This window comes from Parasteatoda tepidariorum, chromosome 10 (genome assembly GCF_043381705.1).
Source record: "Parasteatoda tepidariorum isolate YZ-2023 chromosome 10, CAS_Ptep_4.0, whole genome shotgun sequence".
NCBI classification, from domain to species: domain Eukaryota; kingdom Metazoa; phylum Arthropoda; class Arachnida; order Araneae; family Theridiidae; genus Parasteatoda; species Parasteatoda tepidariorum.
Genome location: NC_092213.1, coordinates 45,507,519 through 45,534,913, shown reverse-complemented (window position 1 = coordinate 45,534,913; position 27,395 = coordinate 45,507,519). Strand labels below are relative to the sequence as shown.

At 27.4% G+C, this 27,395-nt stretch overlaps 2 protein-coding genes across 2 annotated transcripts in view; one reads left to right on the top strand and one right to left on the bottom strand.

Moving 5' to 3' along the window:
- The first annotated feature begins 33 nt into the window (after positions 1–33).
- LOC107444383 (uncharacterized) lies at positions 34–21,285 on the top strand. The gene is made up of 9 exons (XM_043040333.2): positions 34–185; positions 1,647–1,720; positions 4,067–4,133; positions 5,136–5,211; positions 6,328–6,387; positions 10,162–10,230; positions 14,575–14,692; positions 19,581–19,671; positions 20,669–21,285. The coding sequence occupies exons 1-9, from the start codon at positions 98–100 to the stop codon at positions 20,737–20,739; spliced, it is 714 nt and encodes a 237-aa protein (XP_042896267.1). The 5' UTR covers positions 34–97; the 3' UTR covers positions 20,740–21,285.
- A 3,517-nt stretch (positions 21,286–24,802) lies between these two features.
- Positions 24,803–27,395, bottom strand: part of LOC107444382 (ribosomal protein L5) — a gene marked incomplete at its 5' end in the record, with an annotated part of 10,302 nt that continues 7,709 nt past the window's right edge. Inside the window, 2 exon segments of the mRNA XM_016058496.3 lie at positions 24,803–24,941; positions 25,633–25,721. Coding sequence (XP_015913982.1) covers positions 24,842–24,941; positions 25,633–25,721 — 189 coding nt within the window. The 3' untranslated portion in view covers positions 24,803–24,841.

Below are 27,395 nucleotides of genomic sequence, written 5' to 3'. Positions count from 1 at the left end.
GCTAACTTTATTTAAAATTAATAAATTTTAAAAGTTGGTGGCAATGAGTGCATGAATTAGCGGTTAAATCTGAAACTGAAATCTGAAAGACGAAGACATGGATTTGAGTTTTAAATCAAAAAGGAATTCGAGATATAAATATGGTCGGCGCCGAAGTAGAAGCTTAGGAGGCATTATTTCTACTGGTATACCTTTTCCTAAAACTATCATTCAGCAGTGTTCATTCTAGACCTGAAAAGGGAACCTATTACAAAGACGGATCTAGTTCACAAATATTTGCATTGCTCTTAAGACACTCAAATTATACAAAGTTTTCAATTTTATCATTAAAAATAATAATTCCTCCTTCAAATTTGCTTATTTTATAAATTAGTTTTAAAATCTGCGTGATTCTCCAATTTTGATTATGTAGCATGTTCAGGGTTGCCACTTCAATCTTGAAGAAAAAAAAATTCCCTTTACGTGTTATACACAATATATTAAGAAGTAACAACAACTACTGTGCTCTTGTGTGAGCTATGCTGGGCTGACTATATTTATTTGTTTTAATTGCTGGAAAAACAGCTGAACATAACTTAAATAATGCTGTAGTTAATGAAATAGTTTATAGCTGAAATATCACGGTTAAATATCCCATAGATTGCGCTTAGGGTGGTCGCAATTTTTTAAAAGACAAAAATAAGAAAAAAAATTCTCTGTATTTTCCCAGTTTGTAATGAAAAAAATCCAAATTCCCTGCATTTTTCCTGTTATTAAAGGTTATTTTTAAATTCCCTGTATTTTCCAGGTTTTCCCTGTGGTGTGGCAACCCTGGTGTAATAATACATATATAATAACATATAATTTGTCGAATTGAATGACAAAACTATAAGTTATTATAATAATTACCGAAAAATCAACCAACTCCAGGGGGGGGGATGGGGACTCTGTTACTTGAGAATAACACATATTTTTTTTCCCTCTATATTTATGACTAAGTCCATTTGTCTTCCAGCCACCTCAAGGGCAAGAAATTCTTCTTTAAATTGCGATTTGATAATTAAAATTTTGTTTTTGCTGAAATAATTCTAAATTACACAGCAGAAAAGTAAAAGCTATTTTTTATTGCTTATTTATTTTAGTATTTATCCTAAATATATATTTATGAACATTAAAAATTAATTTTAATTCGAATTCTGTGTTGCTAAACTTGAAAACAAGAAGAAAGAAAAAAAAGTCTCGTGAATGAATGCAGAAGCGTGCATAAATTGTTATATATTAGCAAACAAGGTTATGAAAAACAGTAGGAGGATAAATTGCATGTAAAATTTATTTAAGTATCAGTTTGGCAATCTTGAGTTTTAAATGAATTTTAATGTTTGAAAGAATTTAATTTTGTGCAAATATATTACTAAGTTGGCTGATAAAACAATTCTGAACTCTTCTATTCTTATTAAAATTATCATAATTGGACTTCATTTGTCAAACTACTGTTCAAGTAGCTTTTTCTTCAGAAAGGTTGTTTTCACAAAAATGTTATTAGAAGCTCTAAACAATTGGAAATCAATTGAAATTGTATTTTGTATTCTTATTGTATTGTATTTTGTATTCTTAATTTTTTTCAAATACCTTAGTTTTTTAATTATATGGGTTTTTTTTCTTTTCAGAACTATGCAAAACTATTGATAATTGTTTGCCTCCTGAAGAGAGGTTAAAACTTTTGATTGAAAATGCTCTTAAGGTATGATTATTAATCTAATACTATTCCTATTTTTATTTATTAAAAGTTGATTCTTAAAAAACTAGTTTTATCTCAGCTTGATTACATAAATAATATTTATTCAGTATTGGGTATTTTTGTGTATGGTGTATTTAACAAGTTTATAAAAAAAAATTTTTGAATGCATACAAACAATGATTGAGGTAGAGAAATATTTTTATTGCTTTTGTTGAAAGTATTTATGCATTGGAAATTTTAAAAAAGTTTGAAATCTAGTCAATCGTATTGTTATCTTTTGTGTTTGTTTAACAAAAAGCATATGCTGACCCTGAAATCAATAATAAATAAATAAAAGTTTGTGTTACCTATATCATATTCTTTTTCTTTTTTTTGTCGTATCAAACTATAAAAAGAGGGTTCTTATCCCAAAACAGGGTATAATGAAATAGATTGCTTAGAAAAGAAATTTGAAATATTTACTGATACATCTAAGTAGGGACCTAAAATTTAAGAACGGAATGGAAATATCATTTAGTGACTTTAAAATCATAGAAAATGCACAGAAAGTGATTGAAAATAATATATTTTATTTAAAGATTTTTATATAACTTTCTTTTTCGCCGAACATCCCACCAGGCAAATTTTTATTTTGTGACTTAGTGAAGTTAATTATTTGCTGAGCTTAAAGCCCAAACATAATTATTTTCCTCATAAAGAACTAATCTTTGCTCTAAACCAGAGGTCGCAAAAGTGGTCTATTTAACAAAAGCGGGGGGCGATCCGAATAGGAAGAGTCGATTGGGGGTCGAAGAAAAAACAGTTCTTAATACGCAAATAACACATACCTACTTGAGTATGGGAAATTTGCGAATTTTTTTTAATAATTGACTTAATATCAGTTTCTTTATAGAACATAAATTAATAAACGTATATTTATTCGGGTGAAACAAGCATTGTGGACAACAACCTGCAAGATGAGCTTGCTGACTTATTATCGGATCTTGAAGCAAAGACGCTTTTTAAAAATTTAACAATAAGCAAATTTTGGACAAATATAAATATAATGCAAAAATATGTAAAATTTTACGAAATAGCTCAGCCATTTATGCTTGCATTTCCAAGTTCCTATATGGATGAAGCCGGTTTCAGTCACATAAATTCAATCTTAACTAAGTACAGAAATAAATTAAATGTGGAGTTTCGAGGGGATTTAAGATTAAAATTGATCAATTTTGAACCCAATATAGCAAACCTTGCAAAAAGACACCAGGCACACCCATCTCATTGATTAAAAAGCAATATGTCTGTAGTTAATTAACTTATTATTTCTACTTATTTATGATTACTTATTGTTTAATAAATATTAAGGTATTTAAATTTCAACATTAATATATTTTTCCTAAAACTATTGTTACACAATGTACTATTACTTTAATAAATGTTTAAAATTATAAAATAAATGTACAAACACAGTATCTAACAGAGGTTTATTTTAATTAATAGAAAATTACTTTTATGGGTGTTGATGGTGATTTCGAAAAATTATGCAGGGGTCGATGATCAAAAAAGTTTGGCGACCCATGCTCTAAACAAAACAAAAACTGGTTCTTAAGTATGCAAATAGGTTTTTTTCTTTCATAAACAAAGCAGGGCTTGTTATGTTGTAGAACCAGTTACGCCTCTTTCCTTGCTTTGCAGATAATTTTACTTATGAGGCAAATATACGACACTGATGCCAAAACAGTTAAGAGGCTCTTCCCCGTTTGCATTGAATATTGCTAAATGTTAGAAATTCACCTTTTCTCTCGCCATTTCCTGTTTTTTCTCTCCAGAATTTTTTTTTTTTTTAAAGAAATTACTCTCTGTAATCTATAGTGTAATTTTTTTTTTTTCTGTTTTCGTATTTCACTCATTAAGAATGAATTTATTTTTTTCGAGGCAGAGGTTTTTTACTCCTTTAAGAAATTCCTAACTATATATCTGCTGAAGTATGATAGAAACAGAAATTCTGTCTCAATTGTTTATATAGGTAATTGTATTGTTTATATAATGTTTAAAATTTAAAAAAAAAGTTTTTAAATTTTTTAAAAAATATTTCTTTTTATATAATTTTAAGAAAATAATATTGTCATTTTGATCTTTCCTACATTATTTTTATTGCAGTGCCTCTTTTAGAATATTTTTTATTAGGCTCTAGTATCAATTAAACCTTTTTTTAACCAACATCAAAATGTATATAAACTTAATATACACTATATAAACTGTACAGTAATAAAAAGACGTAAGATTTGAAATAATAAATGTAAAAATGTAAAAGAATAAATTTTTACATCCTATTTCTCATGATTTTTTTTTAAATATTTTTAGACCACTTGTTTGATAGTTGGAAGAGAATTTGGTATTCCTGTTACTTCTGAAGAAGTGAATGAAAATAGTAAGTAGTTTAGTATACCAGCTTATTTCAATACTTCACTGCAATTTTAGTTTGTTTCATATGTTTATTTACCGATTGAATCATTTTACTGTTTGGTTTTTAATTACTCTCATAATTTTTAAGTTTCCCTTTTACCAAAACTCCATTATTTTCAGCATCTAACAGCTGTATACTTACAAATGAAACTGGTCACGCTATCCAATATGAAAACTTTAAGCTAAATTACACTGACAATTTCTGCCATGCTGAGGTGCAGGTGCTAAGTATAAAATTAAATTAAACAAAGATATGAATTTAAACAAAAATTAATCAGATTTTTCATTAGGAGTGTCTGCTATTGACTTTCATATTGCAGAATTAAACCAATTTTTTTTTTTTTTTTTTTTTGGCTAAGGCAAAACANTTTTTTTTTTTTTTTTGGCTAAGTGAGACAAAATGTTATTATTTTTTAAAATATTTTTTCCTCTGTTATATGATATATTTCTTTTGTCTTTTTTACCATTTTTTCACTGTATTGTGGTGTTATGTTATTTAATAGAAATAAAATATACAACATAATGCATATATTATAAATCCTAATTATGGTGGTTATTTGTATATTTTGACCCTAGCACTGTCAGTATATACTGCAATATTAGACTGGAATCTTTTAAAAATATGTCTAGAAAACCTGGAGAAGTCTGGGAATTTTGTTCATCTATTTAAGTAGCAACCCCGATTTTATACTTTGCTCTAATATTTTTGATTAACATTATATAAATAAAATTTTTGTTTGCAATAAAAATAAACTAATTAATTCAATAGATATTGAAACATGCATGTTAAAGAAAAATCATGATACCCTCTTGAAATCAATGATTTTTATCACTATCAGCACTCTCTATCTCTACAGCCAAGTAAATTTCACTCATAAATGTATTAGGCATTGTTTTCAAATAAAAATTATCTTTCCTGTAAATATTTTAACATTGTAAAATAAAAATTTATTTTAATTTATTGTAGTATCGAAATGTCTGACAAACATAGACTCTGAGCTCAAGGAAAAAGATCTGTATAAAACTGCTGTTTTCGGGGAAGAGTAAGTAAATCTACATTTATATATATGTATATGAATATATTTTTGATGTTCTTTAAATTATAATATAAAACAACTTTTTTATCTAGCTGATTGTGAACAACCAATAAACTAATTATGTATTAATTTACATTTTTCGAACAAGGTTCACCCATGTCAACCCCAATAAAACCTTTTTTTTTTCTTTTTTTTTTTATCTACCAAAATAAAAAAAACTGTTCTTGAAATGACATTTTTCCCCCCTTTCTCAATCTTTATCCTCTTTTAAAATTAAGTTTAAACTACTATATTTCAAATCAATTATCTTTGCACATACCACACTTTTTTTATAAGTTTAACTTAGTAATTATGTTACTATTTTATGATGTATAGAGATTGATACTGGTGCAATGATCAAGTAAAATGAAATATTTTTGTAGATCATTCAGTATTTTTTATATGAAAAAATTACTATTTATAACAAGAGGTTATTATTTTAAGAAATTACAATTTGCAAAAGTAAAATAATAATAAAGTAAATAATGTATTAGAGTTGTGGGAATTAACTATAAATATGTTGAGAAAATCAAGAAATATATATATTTTAAGGCAACAATGATATGTAGTTTAAACTTATAATGACAATTATGTGTTTTGGTTGTTTTAAAATTTTGTAATTTTAACTGCTAAACACAACACAATGTATTTAAATTAAATACAATATGTCTGTTTGATCCAAATTATATGTTTAAAATTGTATTAGTGTAGTAAAAAGCCCAGAAGCAGAATATTTTCAAATGTTCTGCAACAGGACTTATTAATATATACAAACGTTCNTTCAAGATACAAATTGTTCTGCAGGACCTCGTTTGTTCTGCGACGTACGTCGCAGTTTTAGGCACTTTCTGCTTCTGGGGTAAAAAGATGTTTTTTTTTTCATTGAGAAAACATAATGAAACCTAGTAGCATTAACCATGCAAAAGGAGGAAGGCAACTAATTTGTAATTACAAATTTTAACTAATCTCACCCCTAATTGATGCAGAAGGAGGCTTATTTATCTTTTTTATGTTTTTTTTAAAGTTGCAATTTATTATTTCTAAAACTAATTATACAAATTAAAATAGAAGAAATTTTTTTAGGAGTTTGAAGGAAGAACCATTGATAAATAATCTTGCAATGTATAATAAAGAAGCTGCCAGGTAAGAATTAAAATTTTGGACTTTTTTTAAAAAATGTATGTAATCTTTAAGAAAAAAAATGCTATTTTTCACCTCTTTGGAAACTATTAACTTCTGTCTTACCCTTTAATCATTGTCCCAAACCAGAATTGTTAGAGCTACCTGTTTATTTTCCAGAACAGAAATTGCTTTTACCCATCTACAAGTGGAATTTATTGATGGTAAAGTTGTACTTGGTTGAGAAATTCCCATATACATTTATTCACTGATGGAACTGGCTTGTGCCTTAAACCAAAGTTGGCATTCGACCTTTAATTACAGTTTAATGATTGTCCTGGAGCATTTTTATTTGCATATTTAATATGTACGTAAATATTCTTTGTATGGATGAATTGATGTTTGGTATCATAAGTCAGGCTATATATTAGTTCAATTAGGATGAAATGGTTGGATATGACAACTGTAGCATTATCTTTATCGTTTTTTTTTTTTTTTTTTTTTTTTTTTTTTTTTTTTTATTTATTTGTTTCTACTTAATGTTCTACATAATGTTTGTTCTACTTAATGTAATCATTGTAAGCTATAAAAAGTATTAAAATCAATTTCTTAGTTTTACTTGGTTTAAAACTTAATCATCATCTAAACTCTCTAGATCCACTATCTATATTTGGAAAACTTCTTAATTAGAAAATAATTAAATTTTAAAAATGCTGTAAAACTGGTCCTCCAGAAATTTATTGCTTCACATCCATCCATTTGCATTTGTCTGACTTGCCTGAGCAGCTGGTTGTTCAGACAAGTATATAAATGCAAGCAACAAATTCACCTCTCAACTTTCTTTGTTTTTTCCCCCCACAAATGACATTCTTAACAATGTATGGTATGTTTCTATTTATGATTCGAATATTTTCATCCTGCAATATTAATAAATAAATAAAATATTTTCAATGTATATTATTTTATTTAATGCTGCTTAATTTCTATGCATATTTTTATGCTTCATTAAATTAATAGTACTGAAACACTCCTTTACTATATATACATGAAGCTTTTTCATGCTCCTTTTTATTTAAATTTGTATTGATTGAATGGGGGGGGGGAATTTATTGTTATATTAATGCTAAATAATGGCATTCAATAAAGCTGAAGTATGGCATTCTCCTACAGACTGACAAGCAAATACTTCTTACTAATGAAATATTTAAATATTAAATTTACTAGCTATACGAGGGTTGCTACTTATATTTCTGGCCTAATAATGAAAAAACAAATATGTAGGATCGAAATTGGTTTTATTGTTTTTCAAAATATTCTCCATGATGATCAATACACTTTTGCATGCGTTTGAACCAATTTTCAAAGCACTTTTTCCAGTTCGATTGAGGAAACTCCAAAACATGCGTTTTGAATGCATCAACCGCTTCTTCGGGGGTCGAAAATCGATGTCCACGTAATTTATTTTTGATGTGTGGAAATAAGAAGAAGTCATTGGGTGCCAAATCAGGGCTGTATGGCGGATGACCCATCAGTTCGATCTTTCGCTCCTGTCAGAAATGCCTTTGTTTGAGTCGATGTGTGAGAGCTAGCATTGTCATGATGAAGAACGATTCGTCTATTCTTCTGCTTTTTTCGAATTTCTCCGATGACTTCTGGCAAACAAATGGTCGTGTACCATTCAGAATTGATGGTCCTGCGTTGCTCTAACGCCACTGTTGCCACATCACCGTTAATGCCGAAGAAACAGGCAATCATTTGTTTCTATGTGCTTCTTCCTCGAACAACTTTTGTTGGTTTTGCCTCGTCTTGGAAGACCCATACAGTTGATTGCTGTTTTGTTTCCGGCTCATATGCATAGATCCATGATTCGTCACCTGTGTAGATGTTATACACAGCCTTTGATGTACCTTGAACGTATTTTTCCAACATTTCCTTGCACCAATCGACACGAGCCTTTTTTTGAGCGTTTGTCAGATTATGCGGGATCCAACGCGAACAAATTTTTTTTACGCTCAAATGTTCATGCAATATTTTATTGATGCTAGTCATACTAATGTCCAAAGACGCCTCTATCTCACGGTATGTCACATGACGATCTTGCTTTATCAGTTCACGCACAGCATCGATCTTTTCTGGCACAACAACGGATTTTGGACGACCTGCACGGGATTCGTCCTGGATCGAACATCGACCACGATTAAATTCGTTATACCAATTTTTTACAGTGCTGTAGGATGGCGCTTTATCGCTGAATAAAGAATTAAGTTCATCGAAGCACTCTTGTCTTGACAATCCACGTCGAAAGTTATGAAAAATAATGGCACGAAAATGTTCACGATTCAATTCCATTTTTTGAAAGAGAAGAACTTTTCAATTTACTGTCAACAACACAAATGAAGCTATAATGGTAAATCGTCTGCTGAATTTATGTTTAAAAATATCAAACTTTCGATTAAAATCGTCTGCGGTCGCCTAGCAACACTTACTGTTGCCAAGGCCAGAAATATAAATAGCAACCCTCGTATACACTGCCATTTTTGGTAGGAAACCTTTTGATCGAATCTAAAGCATTTCACATGCACAAAGCCAGAATTGATTCTCTGATCCTAGAAATTGTGTTTTTAAATTTAATCAGAGTAATTAGTTGTGTTTACCTTCAAAAGATATTATAAATGGATTTTTTATTGATGTTAATGCCTATTTTTCCATCCAATTAACAACAAACAACATATGTGGATCATCATAGATTTCGAGGAAAGTAGTTTGAAAACTTTTTTTTTCTGTTGCCAATGCTATGAACACTAAAATAGAATTTCAAAAAACTGATAAAGCAAAATTTATTCTTTACTTTTGCAAATAATAGTTTATATGGAAATGCCAAGTATATGAAAATAACAGTTTCGAATTTTTATCACTTTGGCTGATTTTTCTATTACACAGCAGTATCAAACTTATGTATTTTAAACTGAAAAGTTTTTTGTTAGACTATTGGTTAAATAAAAAATTTCAGAATCTTCGTAATACAGAGCACTACTCTGAAGTTGCTACCATTTCATTCTAGCAGGTGCTATAATAATATTCCGGGTCGGACTTAGAGTGTGGCGACACTTGAAAGAATCCTTTAGAAAGACGAAATTTTCTAATTTTTAGTAATCTTAATGGAATGTTATTGGTTTTGTTATTCATAACTTGATTTACTAAATTAGGAAATTTCAAACCTTTAAAAAGTTAAATATTTTAAATTAAATTTTTAAATACTTTTTTTTTTATTCATATAGTATATGTGCTGTTCCAAAAATTCTGATTTATTGTAACAAATTAAAGGCATACTCTTTTTAGTCCATTATGTTATTATCTATGTAATTTTTCTTCAATTTTTTAGGAGGGGACTGAACTTTAGGGGCCTTTTGGCCCCAAACATTTTGTGGGTGACTCCCCGCTTTTATAGTGCAGATTCTATACTTGCATTAACCTGAGCGGTTTTTTGCAATTGTTTTAATTGCGACGTTCTATCATAGATTCAGTATTGTTCATTCTAAAAATAGTTTATTAAAAATGCTAAAATGGAAAAAATTACAATAAAATATAAAGTTTTTCAGTGCTCTTTTTGTTTTAAATTTACATGGGGGCCCAGAGCCCCACTTTCAAAAAGGCCTGCAAGATGATCTCAATTTTAAGTCTATGATCAGTCTGACCCTGTTAGTGTTGGTAATAAATGTGTAATAAATTCTGGCAGTTATGTTTCAATAAAATTTGTGCACTGAGCTAAGAGAAGTATTTATGTTTATTTTTAAATAGGATGGATAAAGAAAGTATGGAATGGGATGAGCTCTTAACTAATGAAAGAAAAGCTTTAAATGATGTAAAGTATGTTAAACTTATCTTATATTTTCTGTTCTACTTTTTTTAATATTTATTTTACTCTATGTCATTTTACATAGCTATGCTAGTGATGCAAAACGAATACTGTTCAATAAGTTTAATGCAGTTTGTGTTATCAAATTAAATAACATAAATATATTTTATAAGTGTCCACATATTCGTGGCTGTGTATGACTACAAAATTTAGTCTGTTTCTGGTTCTTCATCTAGGTCTACACTTATCATAAAATAGAAAATCTTTTAATGTTAAAAGGAATGTAGTTTGCCGTCCCTGGTTTAGACATTTAGATTTATGTTACTTTGCTGTGCAGATATTAGAATTGTGTAGAAAACCGTAAGGGAAACCCATAAAAATACTATTAGTTTAAAATTGGGGTGTTGAAAACTCTCAATTTACTCTTAGATGTTGCATAGAATATTTTTTTAAACCATTTATGCGAAAGCTCACTCTAAGTTTCTGAGTTTACTATTCATTATGGATGCAAAAGCATTAAAAAAGAGTTGACCTAACACTAAAATATGCTTTATTTTATTTATTTATTTGTTATTTATCTTATTTTATTTATTTATTTTAGAAAAAATAATAAAGTAACTGCTCAGAACAGTGGAAAATCAAAAATGGATGCAAAAAATATACAAATGAAATTGCAATGAAGCAGAATGATATGTAATACATTTATAAATTAAACACTGTGTTGTAAATGCTTTTAAAAAGAACTTGTACAAATATTTATTTTTTAAATTGTGTTTAAGTCTACAAAAAATAAGTTCGTAAATATTAATCTCTTCAATTTTTATAAGATAAAAAATTTTATAGATTTTGTTTCTGGAGAAAATTTCCCCTTTCTAATAAAGAACATAAATATACTTGAATTTGTATGAAAAGCATGAATTGTTCACTAGAAGTCGCAGTGTGCGGTACTCATCATGTCTTTCCATGAATCACACATCCATTTGAAATCACGGAGCAATAGTTAGATTTTTCTAGCAACATGTAATAATGCAAACCTTGGAAACGATTCTTTATCTCTTGCTGTTTCTGTTACCCATGAGATTGCATACATGTTCCTAATAAATTCTTTGTAAAACACAGAATCTGATAATTTAGAATTTATCAACCACTTTGGAAAGCATGAAGTGCGTTGGTTAATAGCAAACTTTAATCCTTTTATTACAGCAGTCCACTTTGCTAAAGTGACACAACTGAATGATGCACCTCTCCCCAAATTACGCACTTTCCATGTCGCTAAGCTGATGTTTTGATTTTTATTTTTAAGTCTTGCGTAACATTTTATTTGGTGATTTTGTAAGTATTATAAATAACAATGCAATTTAGGATATTTCAAAAACTTTTTAATAGCAGTTTAGATTTCTCTTTTGAAGTTTTCTGTAATGTAAAAATATTTTAAAAAACACTAGGCCCTCTGCTTGGTGCTGCTCTCTAATCATGATGGTTGCTTCTTGGCATGAAACAGTTTTTACTACGAAAATTGAAATTATTCACTTTAAATATATGACTTACACTTGTGTCCCTACTTCCCATGTCCCAACATTTCTCTTATTATTCTATTATAATAGCATAGAGAATATATAATTTTGCTTAGTAATAAATTTTTTAAATAGTGTTTAAAATTAAATGTTATTTTTATGCAGGGATGTGATTCTTTCGCGGATTTCCGCTTTTTTTTCTTTCAAATTTATCATTTTTTACGCTAATTTCCGCATAATTTTTTTTGCACAAGTTGAAATATTTTATGAGGAATTTAATTTCCTGCGAAGCGCAAATATTGAAGTCTTCATTCCACCCTCTGCAGTTTCTCTAAAAATCATTTCCTTGGGATAAAACTGGTTGACCTTTATACTGGGATAAGATTTTTTTGCTTTTTTCTTTCGAATTTCAGCCTTTTTATCAAAAACTCTGATTCTCTAACAGTTTCTGTTTGTTTGTTTTTTTTTTAAAAATAAATATCCCGCTTTTTTTTAAAAATTAAGTCGTTGAAATAAAATAATTATATTTATTTACGATTTTCAAAGATAAACAGAAAATTCAGATTAGGTCCTAGCTGCTAACCCTTCTGCATTTGTACTTATTTTAGCTATTTTCTCCGCTTTTACGCACAGAAAATAAAGTTTTTCCTTATTTTTATCCGTCCGCCGGATAGCTCGTATTTTCGTAATTCAGACGTCGGTAATTCCTGTTTTTTGGAGTGAAAACGAAGGAGAAAAAATAGAGGTGAATTTTCGGTGAAAATATTTATTTGCTCATTCAATTAATCTCGTATTTTGTATGTCTTGTATTTAATTTTTATTTATAATGTCTAAACAAAAATAATACAAACAAGCCTTTTAGAAATCCCAAGTCCATACTCTGCAAATATCTCGATTCTTATTTGCGCAATTTTAATATCAATCATCGATATCCGTATTTACCTGATTTAAAAGTTGCGCATTGCGATTATTATTTACGCTATTTAAATATCGTATATTATGCTTCTTATTTACAAGATTTAAAAATCCATTATCGCGTTTTGTATTTATGCATTTTTAAAATTGTTATTTTATTATCAAACATTGATTTTCGTATATACCTGATTTAAAAGTTGAACATTGCGACTCTTATTCAGGCGATTTAAATATTGTACATTGCGATTCTTATTTACGAGATTTAACAATCCAATCTCGCGATTTGTATTTGCGCGAGCTTGAAATCCAATGTCGTGATTCGTTTTTTTTGTTGTTCTATCAATCATTGATTTTCAGATTTATATGTACTTTAAAAATTAGTCATTGGGATTCATATTTGCGGGATTTAAAAATTATACATCGTGATTCATATTTATGTGATTTAAAAATTTTGCATCATGATTTGTATTTTCACATTTTTTAAATTCGATATAGTTTCATATTCACATGATTTAAGAGCTTCATATCGGGATATATATGTATAATATATTCATTCTTGGATTTCCTCTTTTTTACTTTCTGACTACTCTCATCCCTGGTTATGACAAACTACAGTAATTTAATATTTTTTAAACATAATTCATGCATGAAGCTAATCGTCAAGTTCTTAATTTTTTAATGAATTGTCTTAACTGTAATTTATACTAGTATATTAATATTATTAGCACCATAAAATTATAGATGTAAAATGGATAAGAAAGCTAGACACTGATTTAAGTAAGTTTATCTTAAGCATAGCATAATAAGGTAATATCATAGAATTGCATTAAACTAAAAAGCAATTGTTTTAAACTTTTAATTTAGAGTAAATTAATAAAATTAATATTTTAGATAAACACTTTAAATTTAGGATACAAAAATACTTTATAGAAAGGCACCTATATGACTTTTATTAATTTTATGCTAGTGACAATCAAAAAAATATGGAAATTAATGCTGAAAACTGGATCCTACCCTGTAATTTTACAACCAATAAAAATTCATTGACAGCAATTTAAAAAAATTTAAGCTATTAAGTTTGTATGCTATATTAAGAAACTGAACAAAGTGCCGAATAAAATTTTCTAATAAATGTTGAAAACCTTGAAAAATTTATAACTGTTTTACAATTTCTGGTAAAGCTTCAATGAAGATTTCCTTTATTTTACTTTTGTACCTAAATACTTCACTCTTAATATAATGCTCAGAAGAAACTTGTTTCTACTTATAAAACATATTAATACAATATAGTTCTATGGAATAATAGCCAGTGGCAGTTTGAAGCAAATTGGAATGGTTATCTAACGCTAACGCTGCCTAAATAAAGCACTCGTATGCGGGGCATCACACAGTTGCTAGCTGAATGCAGCACTCTTATGTGTGAGGCATTTTGTGGATGAGGAAAAGGTTAAGTTAATAAGTGTAATGATGATGTATTATGTGTCATGCACATTGTTGCTTTAGTGTAATTTTTTAAATTTATTATTACTATATGTACACTCAGCAGTAGAAGGTAAGAAAATTTAGTCACTAGTCCCAATAGCCAAGAACAGAAAGAATTTACTAGTTATACATAATACCAACATGCCTCAATTGGATTTTTTTTTAAAGTTAAGAAATTGATTTTGAATGAAAAAACTTGCAATACAAGCTAAAGTGTAATTGCACAATAATGATGAAATTATCTATTTTTTCACAAATCCTAAACCATTCTTTTATATTGATTGCTAGTTTGAGGGACTTCTGATAATTATTTTATGGTGACAAAAATCAATTTTTAGTGGTCTCAGATCAATTTTGTATATAAGTAATATTATTTCAAATATTTTAATTTGAAACTCAAATATTATCTTGTATATAACTCATTAATTTTTTTTTTTCTTTTAGGAATCAAACTCCAGCTTATTCGTTTAAGAAAACTTTAGATTGCCAAGAATTGGAAAAAGTGGATTTCAGAAAACATACTGATGATCTTTCTTTAATAGTTGAAAGCCATAATTTCCAGGTAAAAAATGTCTTATTCACATAAGTTTAATTCATATTTGGAATAATAATCTCCACAAAAATAAAAAGTGGAAAAGTTTACAAATTTTGATTTGGTATGTTGCATACCATATAAATGCCTAATAATAAATATTATTTTAAATGATTATATAAGTAAAAATCATAAAAATACTGTTTTCACTTTTAATTTAGAGTGGCCACTCACCTGGAATTATCAGGGAATATTTTATACTGGAAAAAAGCCTGTAAAAGTCAGGGAAATTAGGATAAAAACCTGAAAAAATCAAGGAATTTTAAAGAAAAGCTGGGATTTTTTCTTAATATATTTTACCATCTGTTATATCCACTTTATTTAGACATAAATTTATCATCAAACAGTTAAAATATCATCAACTTATCAATACTTTGCTTGCATGAAAATTCTCTTATGTTACTAAATAAATGGAGAAATCTTTGGACTAGGGACTATGCATTTTAGAAAAGGCCAAAATTAGGTTGAAAGAAGGGGTAAAATTATTTACTTCTGTTTATAAAAGTAGGTTTGTTTGTTTTCTTATCTTTTAGTCCGTGGGCTGAATTCATTTACTGTCCAAGTTTGTTCTGATACTTTGAAGTATTTTTTTAAAATGTTTCAGTAATTTTAACTTGATAAAATTATCTAAAAAATACTTGGTTATAATTTAATAATGGATTTTACCTTTCACTCTTTTTCTGAAAGCTTTTGTGCTTCCATCCAATGAATTATTTTTTTCTCAGCAAAGCCAGCTGATCAATCATTTTCTTAAATTGCTTACAGCAAAATCGTTACACTTGTTGAATTGATGCTAATTTTCTGGATTTCATTTTTTTAAACTTTTCATAGCACATATTTTATTTTTTTGAAAAAAAGAAGGCTCTTTTTTTAACCAACATTGTTAACATGAAATTTTATTTTTGGTAAATATTTGATTTTTGATTCAAAATTCGTGTGTATTAATCAAAATGTCGAAAATTTGTGAATGTTGCATACATTCCAGAGATAGTTTCGAAACTTTTTCTCTTTTTACCCTAAAAAACTGGAAAATATCAAGTAAATCTTTGAAAAGCATGTTAAATGATGTATAAACTTGAAATATACATGTAAAAAAATATTTATATTTGTTTATTGGAAAAAAGGGAAACAAAACTTTTTTTCTTCTTCTAAACTGTACAAGTACAGGTTTCAAGTTTTGCAACGAGATGGCCAAAATTTTTAACCTAATAATAAGTAAACAAGGTATCATATAAAAGGTAAAAAATTGAAGGTTTAGAAATGATGACTTTTAAATTATAAATGTTACAGCTACAAAATGAATCATTTTAAATTTTTAGCCATGCTAAGTGAATCTCTATTTAAATAAAGTTTTTTTTCTTCTTTTTTTTAATTTACACTAATGACAGAAAATGGAAAAAATAATAATTAAAGTGAACTGTATTAAAACAGGTTATCTTTATATTCCATACATTTCTGAATCATATTACTTCAAACAATAAAATACGCAAAAAGTATACAGAAACTCATTATGTTACACCATTTAATTTTGCAAAAAAGTTTTTTCAATAAAATAGGATTATTTATAAACTGAAAAATGTCAACGTAAAATAAAGAATGCTTACGATAAAAAGAGGGAATCTGAAAATTCCTTATATTGAAATGAATGTTTTTTTTTTTTTTTTTTTTTTTTTAAAAGTCTTGAAGTTCTTAATCAGACGTAGAAACTCATTCTGTAGAGAATTATCATCAAATTAGACAAAAATTATTTACAAGTAAATTTTTTATCATTACATAAATCATAATAACTGCTTTAGAAATCCAGAGAATTCCAAATTGAAATGTTCTTCGTTTGAAAATTTTATTCTCAAATAATATATACATAGATTATCTCTTCATTAATTTAAGACGACATGCCACACAATGAAATTTTATAATTGTAAGATCTCGATATCAGTTTTAATAACTTAAAAGCAATAAGCTTATTTAACTTAGAAACAGAATAGCTGAATTTTAGTTGAGATTAAGCATTCAAAATTTTAAAAAATACTTGCCTAGAAAACGATAAAATTATATAAATAGTCAACACTAATAATACTATTTCAAGTATATTTGGATGATTCTTTATTGTTGTTCTCTGTATTATACAGATACAGAAATATATACTATTCTATAAAGAAAAAGAATATTCTATAACTATTATAGTTTTGCACATTCTGAAATCACATTTATTCATTGAAATGAAGTAATCAATGTGGAATGAAATAACTTCCTTTTAATTTATAATGAATTGAAGACAAAACAAATGTATTTTACCTTAATACATTAAATTAATACATAAATATTATTAAAAGTATGCGATCACAAAATCGGAAGTTATCCGTTGCAAGTTTGTTGATAATAGGCAGGGGGAAAAAAGTAAGAAATTTTTTTTAAAATGTTGGAAGCCTTCAGTTTCCGAATGATTTACCANTAAATGTAAAATAAAGAATGCTTACGATAAAAAGAAGGAATCTGAAAATTCCTTGTATTGAAATGAATGTCTTTTTTTTTCTTTTTTTTTTTTTTAAGTCTTGAAGAAACTCATTCTGTAGAGAATTATCATCAAATTAGACAAAAATTATTTACAAGTAAATTTTTTATCATTACATAAATCATAATACTTTTAGAAATCCAGAGAATTCCAAATTTAAATGTTCTTTGTTTGAAAATTTTATTCTCAAATAATATATACATAGATTATCTCCTCATTAATTTAAGATGACATGCCACACAATGAAATTTTATAATTGTAAGATCTCTATATCAGTTTTAATAACTTAAAAGCAATGAGCTTATACTTGCCTAGAAAACGATAAAATTTTATAAATAGTCAATACTAATAATACTATTTCAAGTATATTTGGATGATTCTTTATTGTTGTTCTCTGTATTATACAGATACAGAAATATATACTATTCCATAAAGAAAAAGAATATTCTATAACTATTATAGTTTTACACGTTCTGAAATCACATTTATTCATTGAAATGAAGTAAGCAATGTGGAATGAAATAACTTCCTTTTAATTTATAATGAATTGAAGACAAAACAAATGTATTTTACCTTAATACATTAAATTAATACATAAATATTATTAAAAGTATGCGATCACAAAATCGGAAGTTATCCGTTGCAAGTTTGTTGATAATAGGCAGGGGGAAAAAAGTAAGAAATTTTTTTTAAAATGTTGGAAGCCTTCAGTTTCCGAATGATTTACCAATGTTCTGGGTCATCTTTTCAAGTTTTCTTTAAGAAATTGAATTATTCTACCAATGATTCTGATAGAACTAAATGAAAACTTAGTAAATAAAAGTCTGAAAATATTGTCCTCGCTAGAGGGCATATTCAAGTGTTGCGATCGCAAATTAAATTTTCATTTTTCCTGTGCAATATTTTTTACCCAGAAAAAATTTTTACATGCTAATAATACAGTAAAAAAAATTTTTTTTATGTACAATGACCTTTTTTCCAAGATTTTTTCTATTGTATGTAAAATAAATAAAACTTTTCAACATTTTATCCCATATTTATTATTTTTTTTAAATAAGTTCCACAACAGTTATTTATTCCAGGATTTTTAAAATTATTAAATTAAAGGGAATATTTTTTAAATGTGAGTTTTATTTACATTGTTGTTAATATACATTGCACAGTTAAAATAAGTGATTTTTCAACTAACTTTTACAAGATGGAAAATGTTATTAAACACATTGATCCATCCATTCCAACAGTAAATCTAAAAGACAATTTAAATTTAAAGAAGCTATTTAATTGAAAAATAATGTTTATAGTATTAAGATTAAAATAATTTTCGTCATTATAATGGTTATCATTAACTTCTATTTATATCTAACTTGAAAAATTTACATCTGACACTGAAGTAAAAAATTTCAAATTAATTATATATCATATTTTACAAGTTAAGAACTGCATAGCTTTTTTATTCAAATTCAGCTTCGTCAAGTTTACATTTAAATTAGAAATTCACAGAGTTCACTTGAAAAAGCAAAAAATGATTACTTATTCACTTTGTAAATAAGTAATCATTTTTTGCTCTTGTGCGATTAACATCCAACACCAACAATTTAATCCATTCAATTTGAACTTATCATAACCAGTTTTTATTAAACATATTGTTTTTCGATAGGTTAAATGTACTAAATATTTAATATAGAAATTTGATGACTAAACTTATGTTTTATAAGATAGTTTTTCTAAGAAATTTATGTTCATTTTCATGTGATTAGATTGGAATTCTTAAAATATTCTAATTTCTAATTAGAGAAAGAAAGAGTAAGTTTAAAGAATTTTATCTAGTTTTTTTTCTGTAGAATATGCAACAAGAAATTTAACAATTTTTCCTTTACGAATACTGAATATCTCTTAAAATAAAAGTACTAATTCATAGCAACATTATTTAAACATTTGACTTTAAATATTGGTTTAAAGAAAGTTATATCAATGACTTTTTTATAAAAAGCACTGTTTGGATAAAAACACAGTATAAAATGGTTCTATATTGAAATGTATATAATGTACACTTTATGAAGGAAAAAAAAACACGCTGGCTTGGTAATTTTAAAATGTTTACTGAAAAAATTAGGGAAATTTGAAACTTGATTTGAGGGACCACCCTGTAATTGTGCCAAATGTTCCTATATTTACGTGCCGTGCCTGTTTCATATAATAAAAGTTCTGTAAAGTAATAATTATCAGAAATTTTAAAAAAAAAAAAAAGTGTTAGATTTTGGTTGAAGCTGAGAATCTTTTAATTTTCTCTCAGATTTGTATTATAATAGTGATGACTTTAATATCATGTTTGTTAATTTTTTGCAGGTGGATAAAATATCTTCATCATGTGAAAAACTTAACAAATATATTGAACTAACAAATAAAGTAGTTGCTTGCTTAAGCAAAGAAACAAGAGGTAAGGAAACTTTTGTGTTGTATTTTTTTAGTTTTTATTTTAATTATTTATTTATTGCACAGTTACATTATTCTTTCCTAGATAATCATTTGCGAAGGGGAATGAGGAGGTATATTTTGCTGTCAGTATTTCAGACAAGTTTTTATGAATAGTTTTTTTTTTTTCAGACAAGTGTAGAATGATTTTCCATAGCTTTGAGTTCAATTGCTTGTTTTTTCCAAGTGCTGTGAGAAAGCACTGATGAAGCTTCAGTTTATTGCAAGTTGCACTTACACTTTGTTACAAGTAAATTTCAAATATAAAAATAATCTTTTCCATGTACTTAATAGGTAGAGTAAAAGATTTCTCATTTTCTTTTTCAATGTGAGGTAAATTTTGAGTATAATTGTGTTTTAACTTCATTTCTTTAATTTTATCAGTTACAATTAAAATAATATTTTCTTTTACTTTATATTGTGAAAGATACTTAACACTAATAGTTTGTATTAAAATGATGGTATTCACTGGTGAACAATTTTTAAACGTAGTCTCAGGATTAATCTAATTTAAAAGAATTCGTTTACAGGGGTGAAACTTACATTGCAGCCAGGTTGGTGTCCATTAATACTTTCAAATTTAAAACTTTTGGTATAAAAGAAGTACAATAAAAGTTTTTATATTTCATCACTCCAGATTCTTTAATTATAAATTTTATTTTGTTTAATGCTAAATGCTTTTGTTTTTATTAATTAACCCAATTTTAATTACTTACTTGAAAGCAAAAATGTTATTTTTTAATTTCATCCTTTTTAAGTTAAATGTTTTTTTCCCAATAGCCTTCAATAACTTATTATAGTCGCTAACTCCCTTTTCTACAGTTCTATTGCATACTTGTCAGCATTATATAAATATTGTAATAAATTTTTCTTGATATTCAATTTTTCCTTTATGCCTAATATTCTGTAATAGTGAAAGTTATATGTAGTTGTAGAAAATAATTTTATAATTTTCTTTTTAGATAATTTCTCAAGAAGGATTGAACACACCCCAAGAAAATTGATAAAGATGTTTAAAAAATCATACAAATAAGAGAGAAATGCTATTTTGTTCCCATTATTTAAATGCTGTAACATTTTAATTCATTTTTTGTACTATATTATATATATCACATTTTTTCTTATTAAATAGTGAAAATAAGAAATGTAGATTAATAAAAAGTTAAATTCAACATTAATCAAGTTTTTAATTTTCATGTTTAAATAAAACGTCTTTGAACAATTTCATTAATAAAAAGAAGAATATAAATAATATAAATCTTTTTACATAATGTTTTTACATAATGAATAATCTAAATCTTTTTACATATCTTCCAAGATACTTTTTTTCTCTTTTATTTTAGATAAAAGTGAAATGTTTTTGATAGTGTAAAATAATCTATTTTGTTTCTTACCAAAATGTTTAATTAAATCCAGTTTTTCTAAAAGAGAATTTATTTTTTTTTATTTCCTTCAAAATTTATAAAAATTGGTTGAGATGAGTTTAAATACTAAATTCTTTTGCATGCATTGACTTCATGCAACCAGCTTTAAAATTTCATCTTAGAAAAATGTGTGAACTTGAAATAAAATATTTTCATATTAATAAGGTTTAGTTCATTAAATGTTAAACTTTTTTTTTACACACAAAAACTTTTAATTTGATAGTCATCAAAAATATAAACTATATGAATGACTGTCTGAAATATTTTTTGTAGTCATTGAAACAGTATGTGGCGTTTTTCACAATTTTTCAACCACTTTTTTTTTGGTATATCGAATGCTTCTGCACTATTTACCCAAAATTAACTGTATTTAAGGTTATTGTGTTTTTTTTAAATAAATATAATAGTCATATACTTAATCAGTAATAATCATATACTTAAATAATATTTACAAATTGATATTTCTGATGCTCATTAATGCATAATTTGCAAATTCTCTTGAAGATTTTTTGTGCTAATACACTTTTAAAAGTTTAATACAGTACAGTTTAATATACTACAACTCTCCATAAACCGCATTAACATTGCGATCTTAAGCGCTCTATACGTTTACATTTTTTTCACTATTTCGTAAAGTATAATGATATGAGAAAACTAAATTCTATTTAATGCTAGGCCTCGTCTTTCAAGGTTTGCATTATAGTGTTAAAAGATTTATTGTGCCCAAGATTTAAACTAGAGATCATACTTTGTTGTTGGACTTCTAACTAAATTGTTTCTTAATTTTTATAACCTGAACCATTCTCATGAAAACTTGCTTCAATCATTTTTCAAATTGTGCTCAACTGTCATTATTAAAAATGGGAAGGAAAACACTGGTAATGAAAAATATTTTTACCTAGTTATTCTGCATAACAATAAGTAATTACATATTTAATGTGCAACAAACTTGATGCTGTTTTTAAAATTGGAACAAGAGTTAAAACGTTAATAAGACCATAATAAAGATTTTTACCTTAATCTATGTTTGAAGTTATGTACTGTTCTACGATTGTGTATGCTACATGCTTACTTAGCGGAACAAAAAAAAATCGTTTCAACACTATGTTCTTTCACTTAATATCGTGTAGACATGAATTGTATAATGCAGGGCAATCAAAAAAAAAATCTGAAATAAATAAATTTATTTCTGTAACTTCATTTTTTTTTTTAATTTTCAAATAAAAAAATTTAATAATGGTAGACACTGAACTTCAGAGCTTCGTCTTAGAAGATGCCAGAAGTGTTGCTCATTTATTGTTATCCAGTGGGTACCTGTGAAACAGTCACAGCGGCTATCCACAAAAACTGTTCAAAGGGTGGGCCACATTAACATCAAACAACACACAGGGAAACATTCATGCCCTGAGTGGGGCTCGAACTGACAGCCATTGGTTTTGCCGTCAGGCACGCTTACTTGGCCGGCGCAAATGAACTTATATTTTGCACTTACAAATTAATAGTATCCTATTTTTTTTAAATGTTCGTTAATATGTCAATTTAATTTAAAAAGCATTATTTATATTCCCGCTTGTTTGAAGGTCTTGTACAACATGACTGGAAATGGTATTTACTTCAACTGCAGCATACTCGTAAGCCCCATAATGATTTTAGGATCAGGTTCTTTTAATGTAGTTATTAAGTCAATTCCGCATCTATTTAATTGAAAGTCATTCTGTGTGTAAATAAGATCTCAATAGAACGAGTCTTTTGATCCTAACTAAAAAGTGTAATATAACAAGAGGTTGTTAACACATCAATACTACACAAATATGAAATATTAGATGCAATATTATTTGTACAGAAATTTCCCTGCTGCACTCAACTCTGACCTGGACACAGGAAAGCTTGAACTAGCACCGAGGGTTTTCTTATATTCTCTAACATGGTTATTAGTTTTAGTCTATAACTAATAAATGTGATGTTAGTTTGCGTTAAAAGAAACCAATAAGATTACAATTTTATCACTATTCTGGATAAATTGTAGTTAAGGGCAATTTGTTTTGAGTACTAGCTTAGTTCTTCCAGTAGAATGGGGAGTATATTACTTGTACTAAAACTAACCGATTTTACCAGCTCTACAATTATCCACTGCTTGTTAAAATTTCGAATATTTACCTATTTCTACTTTTAACAATAAATTTTTTTTTCATTGACCGTTCTGAATATTTAATAGACCATCTTCAATAGCAGTTTCGGTAGTGGTGGTTGAATCTCAGGTAGGTTAAAAGCAGTGGAATAATACCTACTTCAGAGAACGCCAATAAATTTTAATTCACACAAGTGGATAAAAGAAACTATGCAAAAAACGAAGTTTAGTTTTCAGGAGTCATTAGTGCAAATAATTCAGACTAACCATGAAGAATTTTTCCTGCATTCTAAAGGATGCTAATCCCTGTTCCATATCCATAACTAATTTAAAAGTGAGTTTTTAATTTCTCCAGAAATTGAAATCCTTTCAATTCTCTATGCACATTATTGGAAGAGAAACTCCACATCGTGTAATATTGGTCAAGTTATTGTCCAATTTGTTTTCAGTATTTAAAACTTAATGACTTACTCTAAGTCTTGCCTAATTGCACTTTTTCCTGAACTTTATATTACCCAAACAATTCCTGAAGAGTAACACCACAGATTTTTAAAAAAAAATCTTATATATTTTGTTTATCAGGCAGTTAAGATCGAATCAATACATACATGTGGATAGAAAAATAGTGCATCACTCAACCGATTCTAAATATGTCTAGAGCTGTCTGATTTTTCCGAGACATTTTCTGCATCCTTATCTATATTCAGTGTTATCACTACAGCGCGAGAACGCGAGAATCTCGCATATTTTTTTCTTTTCTCGCATTAAAAAATGATTACCGCGAGAAATTCGCGCATTCTATAAATCAATTTCAAAATTCGCGAATTTCTCGCATTTTGGAAAAAGCTTCGAATTACGCCAATTAGAATNCTGAAGAGTAACACCACAGGCTTTTAAAAAAAATCTTATATATTTTGGTTATCAGGCAGTTAAGATCGAATCAATACATATATGTGGATAGAAAAATAGTGTATCACTCAACCGATTTTTAAAAAATTTCCGAGGCTGTTAGCTGTCAGGATAGTGAATCCGCTGGAGCAGGTGCCACCAAAAAATTTGAATTTAGACTACAGTACAGATTTTGAGGGGGTGCGGAAAAAATCTCGGACCATTTTTCCCCAGTTCAGACAAAATTGTTAAAAATAAGAATCAAAGTATATTGAAAGAGTAATAGTTTAACTGTTTAGTAAATAAGATAAGATTCTAAAATGCTAATCTGACTTATTTTTCCATCTTCGTTATTCCTTATTCAGCTAAATTAATGTTTAATCTAAGGAAAAGGCATGACAAATATTATTCATGAAGTCAAGCAGGTTAAATATTTTAAAAAAATAATTGCCAGAAAATTTTATGGAAGACTAAATATGTCTAGAGCTGTCTGATTTTTCCCAGACATTTTCTGCATCCTTATCTATATAGTATTTATAATTTAAAAAAAAAATGTTTGGCTGATTTGCTTTTATGCCTAAGCAAGAATTAACATTTTACATTGAACACATCTGCATGCAAGATAAAAAGCATAGAACTGAGACAAGAGACTACCATACAATTCATTTCTTTATTTCTAGGTGGTACAAAAAAAACTATTCTGCTTTTTCAGCTTCCAGTTTTTGAATAACAGCAGCTTTTTTCTGTTTAATACGATTGCGTCTTTCTTTTAAGTTCATCTTAGCACGGCTCCATCTAAAAAAAAGAAATGCTTCTTAGAAAACACTCTGCAAACCTACATTATAGCTCAGGTTATTTTAGTATTGAATTTTTGTCAACAACAAAAAATCCAACATTATGCCAATACATCAGGAGACAAGAATCATACTAATTTATTCCATAGTAATAACAGTAAGGCCACCACTCATCGGAGCTAATGGAGAAATTAATAGACACCTTAAATACCCTACTTACACAATGTTTTGCTTACGGCATATCTATTAAGGGCTTATTTTGAGTAATATAACTTTAAATTTGCACATGAAAACTAAATTACAGTAGGACCTAAATCGTCCAAGAAATATAAGCTAGACATGCTTTTTTTTCATATTTTTATCTCTAGGCAAAATTTTAATTCATAAATTACTATAAAATAAGATCAGCACATAAGATATTAACACTCAGTCGATGTTTTTTCAGAGGTACTATCACATTAACTCAACCAATATATCTTCAAAAATGCATTTACATGCGCATTTAAAGGAAAGTTTAATACCTCCAATTATTATGCACAATTTTATATTAACTCAACCAATAAATCTTCAAAAATGCATTTAAAGTAACAATGAAATTTCCCAATCATTATTCTTGAATGATTTTTTCTTTTAACAAAACAAGATGGATGGGGATAAAAGCTCATGTAAAAATAAATAAATAAATAAAATACCTCTTCTTAACAATAGTCTTTTCAGGCTTGGCCTTTCGCTCAGGAGCAGCTCGAATGGCAGTATGGGCTTTCTTGTACATGTCTTCCATCTAATTAAGAGAGTAAAAATAAATTTAGAAAATATCTTTGATAGCTAATAAAAAAATGAAACATAAAACAGCTATGTTTTTAAAAAAATTCAGACTACCCATTTACAACTTGACTTCTTTCCCTTTGCAATACTCTAATAACTTGTTTTAGGTAAAAAAAAAAAAAAAAAATTGACTTAATAAGTTTCTATGACATTTTAAATTTATGCTACATCTTACCTGCCAACTTTGGAGAAATAAAATAACAGATTTCACTAACGACATTTTTTCGGGCTACGGGTAAAGTTTTGATACATCATGCACAATATAAGCACTACATTTAGCAATGGAAACAATATAAGCACTTACATTTAGCAAAGTAAAAAATATGTATATAAGTCTTAATATAAAGAAGATTATTGTACACCATTATTTATATTTACTTAAACTATAAACACTCAACATACTGCATTACTGGCAACATCACCATCTGTTGAAGAATAGTATATTTGCTTTTAGCGGATACTTATTGCCAAAATAATTTTTTTTAAAAATCTCTTTAACAAATACGGAGAAATTTGGGAATATACGGGAAAACAGGAAATAGCCAAAAAATACAGGAGTATCCGTTAAAAAACAGGAGACTTAGCAGGTATGCTATATACAGGGATGAGATTAGCCAAAACGCAAAAAGCTGAATTTCCACGATAGTAAATTTTGCGCAAGCGCAACCCTTTAATAATAAATTCCAGATAGTTTAAGGTATCCGACTACCTTCGGGACAAAATTTTTGAAAAATAAATATTTTCCACAACATTATTGCAATTTATATTGTATATTAATTTAAATAAACATATTTAATAGAGAAAATTTAAATATACAGGAAATTTTTTGTTTAAAGAGTATTTTTTAGATAATTTTAATGAAAATAACTCATTAACGGAAAACACTCTACACAAAAAACTATTGTACATACAGCTATCAAACTTTTTGAGCCGTTTCGTATAACCCTCTGAAGTGTTATGAACCTCAACTTAAATGATAGCATGAAATTAAAAAAATTTATGGAGTGTTAAGCATATTTTTCCATTTTTTTTCACATTTTCTTCACATTATCTACTGCAAAATATCTCATAAAACAAAAAATAATACAGTTATCTGAATTCTGGAGGTCTGTTACATAACCACCAATACAAGAAACAATCTCTGAAAGTTTGAAGACAAATTTATTATAATTAGTTGAGTTATCTTGTTTTCCGTAGACAAAAAACAGCAAAATTGTCATTTTGAGAAAAACACAATTAAAGTTTATAATTACATTTTTTCTAAAAACTATGAATGTTTGTCAGTAGGAAGTTATTATATTTTATAGGGGGCACATTCCTTCACACATTTTCTTAGTTTTATTTAACGTAGCGATATTTTAACGTATTATTTAGCGATATTTTAAAGTATTTAGTGAATAACATCAAAAGTCTACTACTTATAAAGCATTTAACACAGGAACAATTTTTTATTAAACAACCATCTTACTGTATTTTCACACTTTAATATATATGTCTAAATATAGTTTTTATTAATAATTAGAAGTAAAAAATATTTTTTATAATATTTATAATAGCTCAAATCTAGAATTTTCTTCTAAATGCAATTTGTTATCATAGCAAACCGGACAACATAATGAAGCTAATATCA

Bases quoted from the DNA above. Each gene is read 5' to 3' on its own strand.
- LOC107444383 (XM_043040333.2), top strand. From the start codon at position 98: ATGGATTTGAGTTTTAAATCAAAAAGGAATTCGAGATATAAATATGGT. The intron at 5,212-6,327 runs GTAAGTAAATCT...AAATTTTTTTAG, and splicing joins ACTGCTGTTTTCGGGGAAGA to GAGTTTGAAGGAAGAACCAT. The intron at 14,693-19,580 runs GTAAAAAATGTC...AATTTTTTGCAG, and splicing joins TTGAAAGCCATAATTTCCAG to GTGGATAAAATATCTTCATC.